This window comes from Platichthys flesus, chromosome 9 (genome assembly GCF_949316205.1).
Source record: "Platichthys flesus chromosome 9, fPlaFle2.1, whole genome shotgun sequence".
Taxonomy (NCBI): domain Eukaryota; kingdom Metazoa; phylum Chordata; class Actinopteri; order Pleuronectiformes; family Pleuronectidae; genus Platichthys; species Platichthys flesus.
This window is the reverse complement of record NC_084953.1, coordinates 9173819-9183673: the sequence shown is the minus strand read 5'-3', so window position 1 is coordinate 9183673 and position 9855 is coordinate 9173819. Positions and strand designations below refer to the sequence as shown.

General features: G+C 42.0%; 1 protein-coding gene across 1 annotated transcript in view; it reads right to left on the bottom strand.

Annotated features, from left to right (window-relative positions):
- si:zfos-943e10.1 (GRAM domain-containing protein 2B) overlaps window positions 1-4994 on the bottom strand; it is a 15043-nt gene extending 10049 nt beyond the window's left edge. The window contains exon 1 of the mRNA XM_062395422.1: window positions 4821-4994. Within this exon, the coding sequence (XP_062251406.1) occupies window positions 4821-4912 (92 nt within the window). The 5' untranslated portion in view covers window positions 4913-4994. The remainder of the gene's footprint in view (window positions 1-4820) is intronic.
- Window positions 4995-9855: the final 4861 nt, after the last annotated feature.

Sequence of the window (9855 nt, the reverse complement as noted above, 5' to 3'; positions counted from 1 at the left end):
TGTACCGCTATTTCTACACCTAGGACAACACCAACCAGGAAACTCAATCACACGGTTCAAGTCCAACTGCACTTGTGACATCAGTCCTAATTTAGCCACCATATATCACGTCCTCACCTCTCCTGTCTTACCACCTCCTGTCAGGTTTTCAATGTATACCTCTTGGCGTGCAGCCCCGGGATGAGCAACGCGGCTCGGCTGTGTTATAAATAAGTTTGTATCAAGTAACAGCCCAGATTTGATCCTTGCTACAGCCATGTGGCCCTCAGAGGTCCATAAACTAAAAGTGTAACTTCTGACCATTAAGGCGATACATTAGTGCTTGGTACTGACAATATAAAAAGGTGTCAGTGTTGGACTGCAGGCTATTAATAATGCTGAAGGTTCAACAAGGCATTAGGCCACTGTTTTATCCTTTAACACTGCTACTCTGCACCGTATAAAGTATTTCCCTAAATCTACTATACAAAAATGAAGTGCTAACATATAGTTTAGATGATTATTTTCATCAAGCAACTTAAAAAAGTGGAATATCGTCACTGAAGGCATTCAACAGGTTTTTCACTTAGCAAGTTAGATGTTACTGCATATTATTTGAAATGAAAATATCTTCATCAGAATGCTGGCAAGATCAAGAAAAGTATTAATGCATATTCATCTTACAAGATAAATTTTACTTTCATTACATGTGTAGGACACGTTAGGAGTTGTTCCGTCAGCAATTCTAAACCGGTTCGTCAATTTCTATTTTATCTACCGATAAGACTTGCACAACACTTATGAGGAGGTGCAAGAGCACGTCTCTCCATATCTTTCATCCTTTAAAGACAGAGTATATTAATGCTTACAATACTCTTCCCATCATTACTATTACTATTACTATGAACTTGAGGAGTATGACAAACGCAAAATGTGTTGCTGGCAGTTCAAAGTAGTCACCAGCAAATTAAACAGTATATTTAATCTGGGTTCATAAAAGGTATTTCAGTTAACTGGAATTAGCTTTGTTTGAGGTGGGGGCTGATTTCTTCAGCTAAGGACATTCCAGCTGACAAAGTATTCCCCAGAGTAAAGAGGGGAGTACACAAAATGGGAAAGATGATCCGAGGAAAGCTGTTGCAGACGTCAGGGCGTTCGTCTGCTGGCCTGCAGCATTAGTGAGTGTGTATAACGAAGCAGTCTTGTGTCAATGCTTTTCCCACAGCGAACGAATCTGCGGTGACAAGACTATGCAACAAGTTTTACATTCCATGGAATCTCTGAGATCTGCTGAAGACAGAACCCGATGACGTGAGAGCTCCATCTTCTGGAGATCTATGGGTAATTCTGCTCATGTAAACTGTTGATTCAGTCTCTTTTAAAAGGAGACGTAATGTCTGACAATGACGCTTTAGGACAATGTGCTATAGCCATAACCAGTTTCCCTCTTCAGAAGTTTTGGTTTGCTTTATGACGCCTGTTTGTTTAAAAGACAGCAGTTAAATGTTTTTTTTTCTGGATAGGTCAAGGATGACGTCACTGTAGTAAAACAAATGTAAATAACTGTAACTGTCATTTGTGCATTCATTCAACTGAGTGCTACAAAGACTCACAAACTTATATATTGACCTACTAAGCAGTTTGTACACATGTCCTTAGGCAAGAAAGTGAACAGCTACAGGCGAAACTATGACGGCGTCTGTCTGCCTGCAATGACAGTACAGACTTTATTGACATATGGCTTTATTTTTTTTTGCATTACTTTTTTATCTGTATTTTTTGTTGCCTGGCGAGTTATCAAATGAATATTAATGATTGCAGCTTAAACGGTTGACTTTCCCAATAGTCTACGTTCTTCATCATTTACATCAAACATCCACAGTTTCATACAACCACCTCCCCTCTTATTTCCCTATGTTCAGATCTACAGTGATCTCTTACAGGGCCTCTCTGGAATCCAACCGATGGAAACCCTGGATTGGCGACTGGGAATCTAAATCCTGAAGAGCTTCCAATAGAGCAGTCAGAACGAGCCAGGAGAAGAGCAAGTGGTCATGGCTGAAGAACATCTAGTCCGTGGCACCCTGCCATGACTTGGTCTGCAGTACAACTGTGTGTGACTGTGTGTGTGAGCCAAGTGGAACAGAGTGTGCCTTGTTGCATGTGTAACTGAAGAAGTGTGTGTCTGAGTGGGAAGTCATGTGGCCCTGTGCATGCAGCATCACCCTCCACTTCCTCTGTGCTAACTGGGCATGCACACAGAGAGGGTCTTTCTTTTAGCCAACTCAGAAACCTGGCATGCTAGCAGGGCTAAGGCCGTGGCTTGATGGTGGCTGGAAGATCCCACCTGACTTTAAAATTGTTAAAAAAGTGAAAGCTGGCTTCTCTACATAAAAAGTGCTCTAGAGTGTATGAGGTGATTTCACAGATAACGTCCAGCCTTTGTGATTGAGATATTACAGGTCTGAAAAAACAAGGGTTTGCCCTTTCTCTCATAAAATCTACTGCAAATCCTACGTGAAGAAAATGGATCACATGGATAACAAAAATAAAGGGTGTGTAATGCTATTGTGAAGAGTGATTTTTTAGCAGCTTCCTATGATCATTTATCCTTGGCACAGTAACGTCGGGACAGTATTCTTTCCCAAGGACTAGGTTGATCTTAAAGCAAGATTACTAATAAAAGGGCTGACTTGCCAAATCAATAGCCAGTGAAGCAACCTTCTGTCAGCAAGGCGTCACACCAAATATGATCCTGCTGTTCGAAGCTGAGCAGACAGCCGACGAGCTTTAACTCCCACTTTTAGATGAGCACCCGTTAAACCTCAAGTGTCTGAGAGGAATTCACCAGACTACTGTGAATACCAAAAGGTGAAAAGGCAAAGGTAGAAGGAGGGTTTTTTATCTTGGCTCTGTGGTAACAAGGCAGAGAAGTGGTCATTAGCACAAGCCCGGCAGAGGCAGCAGATGAGTTCATCCGTGACCAGCTGGTTAGTGCGCAACCTTTCATTTAGCAATAAACAGTACTGCAGATGTGGTTTTTCTCCTCCAGCTTGGGCTTTCCCTCCGCGCCTGCAGCACATCTCATAATTTAAACCTACATGGCCTACCCTGCCCACAGTGGGAAGCAAGGGCTGTCCTAGGAGCATCATCCTGGAGCCAACAGGATGCTTGCAAAGCTGCCCCACCCGAACTATTCCAGGCTCCTCCATCTCAGCAAACTGTAACTTTACCAAGTCTTTCCTTACTTAAACAAAGCGATTCTTCTGTAACGGTTTGCCTTGCAAAACAGTATGCAGAACAATTAATAATGAGCTAGCAGATGGGTGTATAGAGTAAAGTCTTCCATTTCATTTATTTGTCTTTCATATCTTCATTATGGAGATTTAAGTCGTTAAAAACTTGAGGTTAGAGGGTATGGAATGACTTCAGCGAGATGTTGCATATATGGCCAGACACTTGGCTCACTGAGCCCTGACACAGCCTCACACAACACTCCTGTGTGTGGCTGTTGTGGAAACAGATTATCAACTCGCATACCATACACACCATAGCTATGCTGATAACCAGGAGGGTACGTCTGATTGGCAGGGCTCCTGTAGTCCAGACGTGGCTATCTATGGGGGGGAAGTGAGAGGCTGAGGGAAGAGTACGAGGAATACCAACAGAGCGACACAGGAAGCATTTATATAACACCATGTAGCACCTGTGGTCTACTCAGTAGAGCTAAAAATAGCATTTTCGAGGAAACACACACTTGCTTGGCCCATGTATGATCCAAAGTGTGCGGGAGTGTATGTTTCCCTCAGGGTTACAGGGACTCCCTATGTGTTCATCCTTGGAAGTTAGTGTGAGGATATGTGGTTGTGTGTAAATGTGTGGCGGGTCTGCCCTGGAGCTCAACTGGAGGAGATCACCCATGAGCACCACCATGGAGTCAAAATGTAAAGGCAAGATGGGGCAATGGCAATATTCAAAACCACCCTGATGTGAGCCATCTTTCTTTCAGAAACAACTCTCCCTCATGTAACGGTGTTTATTTACACTGCCACGTAACAGATCAGCCTGCTTCTACACAAAAACAACCGACATAACCCTACACTATGTAGGTCGAATATGAGTCATTCATTGTGTTCATGGAAGTGACCTCAGTGGTGAAGCACACATGGGATTTACAATTGAATCCCTGCTGTCCTGTGTCAGAGGATCCTACTATTAAAGAACATAATACACTAGCATGACAATCCACATCATTGTAATAATAATAGAAACACATCGGGGGGGGCCATGCTCATGCTAACAAGTCATTACACAGTAGCACTGGAAACCACTGGATCTGTCTTGAGCTGCTCAGAGCCACCCATTCTTATGCTAACCACCTAATGCTGAATGAACACTACAAACCGTGTCGCGTAATGTGCACAATTTAAGCAGAGATTCTCCTGTTCGCAATAGTCGCGTGTGTGCGTGTGTGTGTTTTTTAAACCCAAAGGGGCCAACAACGTTTGTTTTATTCGTTTCGATTCCTGTGTCTGTGCCACGCTAGCTGATGCTAACCTCCATTTAAATGCCAGCGTCTTGATTCAAGCCAGCCTCTTTTAGAGCTGTCCACACTCTGCCTAACAGAAAATGTCTTCATACTATGTCCATGTCGTTAAAAGGGATTATCGGCTCGTAAAACCAGATGCTTAACGGGAACAGGGCGGAACCGGGCGAAAAGAAATAAACGCATCTCATCCGCCGGGCTGATGTCAGCAGAGGGACGCTAACCGTTAGCCTCCACCCTGCCGGGGGGAAGCCGGCGCCCTGCCGGGCCCCCTCGCGCCGCTCGCCCCGCTCACCTCTCTCTCATGAAGTGCTTGAGTCGGAATATGGCCTTCTCGTCGATCTTGCGGATGAAGGTTTTCAATCGCTCCCTCTTGTTCTCGAGCATCCTTCCTTCCGCCAGCGGTGCTCGGCTCGTGTCTAAACGACGCTCGTCCCTTGTTTTGGCTTCTGCGCTCTCCTCCTCTTCCTCCGCCTCTCCCTCCTCCTCCTCCTCGACTCATCCGCGGCTCATTAGGCAAATGAGGCCGAATCGGACCAAGTGGCAGAGCCAATCAGCGCCCGCGACCACCGGGGGAAAACGGTCATGTCAGACCGCTCGGCCAATCGGAGCGGAGTAGTTGGCTCCGCTGCGACCGCCCACTACCAAATATGGTAGTTGAGGGGGGCGTCACCTTTCTCGAGAGCGAAGCGGATGTGGCGTGTTGGTGAGGGGATTAGAATCAATAATCTACGTGTTATTTCAACATTTCACGTGTGAACAACGTCAGTCAACCTTGTGACTGAACAGCAGCGTCTCCTGGGCCTCATCACACCATAATGAATGCGATACACTGCTTTTCACTTCATCATAGAAAGATAGATAAATGGATCGAAGGATAGATATTTTATTGATCCAGTATCCCACAAAACAGTCAAACACGAGAGCATAACTGTAGGGGCCAAAATGCATATTTGGTCTGTTTGTTTATTGTTTATTTTGAAAGGTTAGTCACACTGTTTTGGATCATGTCACTTCGTTTGATTGACACATGGGTGTGGCTTAATCTATATACCTGGGCAGTCAGATCAGCGGAGGGGGGGTGAGAAAGGGGGTTAGTGGCACACCTGACTATATTTTCTGTTTACCGTCGTTGTCGTCGTCTTCATCGTCAAACAACCATGTTTTCATTCATCAATTGTCTTTCGTACTGCAGCAATAAAATGCTCAAACTATATTCATCACCGGAGTTGGATTCATTGTACGACGCGTAACAACCTGGAGCCCACTTAAGCCTCTTAGCGGCATTTATATAGGAAAACGGACGCTATAATAACAATAATGAAAGGTCAAAACAGGTGAATAAGTTCTCTGCAGTGAGATGAAAGTTGAGCCACCACAACGACTACAAAGCAGTCACTGTCACAAGAAGTATGTGCTAATGGAGATACTGACAATACAAATATTATATCCTTTTTTACTACTTTCCATGAAGTATTTTGCACTGCCCTATTTATTCTTGCACTATTCCGGTTTAAGCAACTCATATCCTGATTGTCCTGTGTCTATTGACCGTGTTCTAATTTGTGCACTTATGTTGAGTGAGTTCCTTATAGGTTTACACCTGGGACTAAGAGACAAATTACATGTCATCACATCTATGTCCTGTGCATATCGCAGTCAATAAAGTTAACTATTAAGGTATAATAGTTTCTTTGTAACATTCTTGTGAGTTTGAGTCTCCTTGTCCGATATTTTAAATCGAAGCCAAAGTTTAAATCATGAGTTAAGTCACATAGGTGTGTTGCTTGTGACTACATTTTGTGTTTATTTTGTCTATTTGGAAAGGAGCATGCAACATATTCATATTAAAAGTTGCGTTTTGAGCTGTGAAAATATTTGACGTGTCCAGAGGCATTTTTCCGTGACTTTGTTCCCCTTCAAAAATGTTAAAGTAAATGATTAGGACTGTTGTGGTTTTTATTGCTGAAATTCCTTCGATGGTTAACAAGCTTCTATACTAGCAGACAATTTTAGGTGTTCATCCATCAGGGAAGAACCCATTGAATTTTGGCTTTAGATCGGGATCCAGGAATCTGTAATATTGCAAGTTCGGACATTTTGTTGACGTTTTCACCAATTTGCTAGAGGATAATTCATAGATCTAGATGAAAACTATAAGGTATATTCAGGGAAGTGATATATATGAGTGTGCTTAATGTAATGCTGCCTGCCCTTGAATTAAAGGGGACTGGTGGGCCTTGTCAGTGTTATTTGCTCTACTGAGTGCTATTCTGTTTTTTTTCCTGATTTAACTGTTATGTGTCATATCATGACAAATCGATGAGTTGCCATTAAATCACGGTTCCATCTGATTTCAGTACAGCTTTCTCATCAGTAGAGTGCTTCGTGACTCTGTAGATAAAGACCTTGACAAAAGAAGACCAGTCATCAGCAGCGGTTTAGAGAACTACGCACGAATCTCAGCATTGAAAGCTGTTTTTTGCCCTCACACCAGGGGGCTCAGGCACTGCCATGCCACCAAGAACAGAAGAGGCGGTGTGCAGCCACGTGACACAGCAGTCGCACCACCCTCACACAATCTGGCCTACGCCACCCAGCCCCCAGTCCTCCCTTCCACCTCCGCCAGGAAACAAAGCCGATAGAGAAGAGGAAATCACATTTCGCAAGGAAGCATGTGATGTAATCGGGGAGGGGGTGTACAAGTAGTGTGGGCAATAGGCTTCTCTGTGTCGATTCATCAGTGAGGAAGCTGAATGGGGGGGAACTACCCAGGGACCCAGGACTGAGAAAAAGTCCCAGATGCAGTAAGTTAGTTGTAGTGTGAGGTCAATTGAACCAATTCCAATGTGTTTGGAAATGTGACATAACATTATTCAACTTTAGGCCATGTGTCATAGAGTGGCCCAGTGTGTTGTTGATTACATATACATGTGACAGCAATATTCAGATGATTCATTAAGATGTATACACGTCAATATAATCTGAATTAAATGGGAATACTCAACATGCCCTTATTCGATCATTGCTTATTTGCAGTATGACCTCCTTAGGGTTAAGATTATCAGTGAATGCGGTTAACATGGCAGCGTCATATATAGACTATTGTCATGATCGAGTTAATATCGGAATATTGGTGTCCATGTGGTCATTGTTGATATCGATCTGGTAGGAACTGATTATCCATCTATTTATTTATCGGATAAGCTGTGTTTGGATTAGAATTATTAAAATATCCCAACACATTTCTGAGTCAGAGAACCGTTGTATCTGTAGGCCATAGTTACCTTATAGTCTTCCTCAGGGAGAGTTTGTTATTGTGTGTCAATTGTATTGCACAACAGGAGACAACATAACAAAAATGAGTAACTATTGCCTTTAAACCAATACTGCTGGAGGAATACTACATTTCCAAAGGTAAACAGAATAAGCAAATAGAAAACAAAGAAATATTTGTAATCTGAATCATCAAACACCCTTGACCCATATTCGCAATATCTATCAAGTCCTTAATACAAAATAATATCTGTAAAATAATAAACCTGTTTGCTCACTACTTGTAAAAATTTTAAATGACTTTCTGTTATACTTCTTTACTTGAGGGAGAGTTGGGAAGATTTGGCCGGAAGCTTCGGTTGTCAATCAATCAATCAATCAACTTAGGTTATGAGTCCTATATGTTTCACAAATGTTTGTGAATAATCTCAATTATGAACCAAATTTGGAGCAAAGCCTTTTCAGTAATTTTCAGAAACTGATAATATTATATAATAATTTAATTACCATACCTTCTGAAAGTATTGGTGTAAAAGCACGTACAGAAAGGCGGAATATGCTATTTAAACATATCTGATGAATATGAGCTAAATAGAGTTTTCATGCTTTATAAGACACAATCATGAGCTTTATGTGCAGGTTATTGTGGTTATGTGCTTATAAGAACTGCCACTATGGAAATTAACAACACTAAATGAAGGTCCTCTTCTTTTCAGCCAAATTAAGTATCCACGCTTTCAGTTACAACCAGAACCAGACTGTTATCTCTGATCTTAACCCAAATTAAAACTTATCTGAATGAAAGGAATATGTCCTTGTCTCAAGGATTGCCGGTTACCTGTTGCAAAATGAAAGTTTAGCCAGAGAGATCTTCATATTAGACATGTCAGCTGCTGGAGTAAAACAAATTGACCTTGGCTCTAAAAATAAAAAAACAGGTTATGACGCACACGACCGCTGCAGCCACGCAAGTTACGACACAGGTGCAGAGAAATGCTGATGAGGCAGGATAAAAAAGGGGCAGCACAGGCACCTATATAGGAGTGATGAAGTGCAATAGGCAATATGCAGCAGCAGCATTCACGTTTGTTTTCATACTCGCAATGTGATTGACATTATAAATAAGAAATATTTTTTTTATATAACCTTATTTAACGTGAGCACATGTCATGCGTTCAGCTGGGAAAGACTCTTGGTCTGAGGGGAATTACACAGTGTTGGTTACACATCGCTGCCTGGCATTTCAGAAGGAGAAAGAGAGATAGATGGCTTTTTGTGTGTTTTGACACAAAAAAATTCCCTGTTTCAACGAGTAAGACATCAGCTGGCACAAAGTGAGCCAATTAAATTGCTATGGGCAAGTTTTTACAATGGCAGAGCAAGATGGGAATATGTGGACTATAATTCACGGCAGGTTTTTGTTGTATGTATGTATGATTGTACCTATAGCCTCAGCGTACCCTTAGGGTTCATATTTGAACATTATTGTGATAAAAAGGCTTTAACACCTGATGGTACAATTGAAGATTATTATTACTATATTCATTATAACATCCAGTATGACAGAGCTCCAATGTGACCGCTCGAGGCAGATGGCCTGCCCACACTGAGTCTGGTTCTGCTACAGGATTCTTCCAGTTGATGAGGGAATGTTTCCCTTTACAGTCGGCAAAGTGCTTGCTCCTTGTGGGAACTGTTGGATTTCTCTGTACATTTGAAGCTCTTGACCTTATTATGCTTTGACTTAGTAACCTTGTTTAGTTAAGAGCTATTTAAATAAAGTTGTTATGCATGTATGTACATTGACTACATCACCTAAAAACCTCCTCTAGTCTACCTTATTTACGTGGAATTTTAAGAGTTTGGTTGATTTTATTGTTTTATTAATTCATTGTTATATTATTGGCTCGCATCACTTTCTATTGTTTTCCTCGATCACTGGAGAGTCAGTTGTAGTTTTGAAGCCTGCATGGTTCACTACTGTTTGCATGTGAAGTGGTTGAACTGCTAAATATAAAGTTTCAGTCTGACATGAAGTGATCCCCACAAAGCTT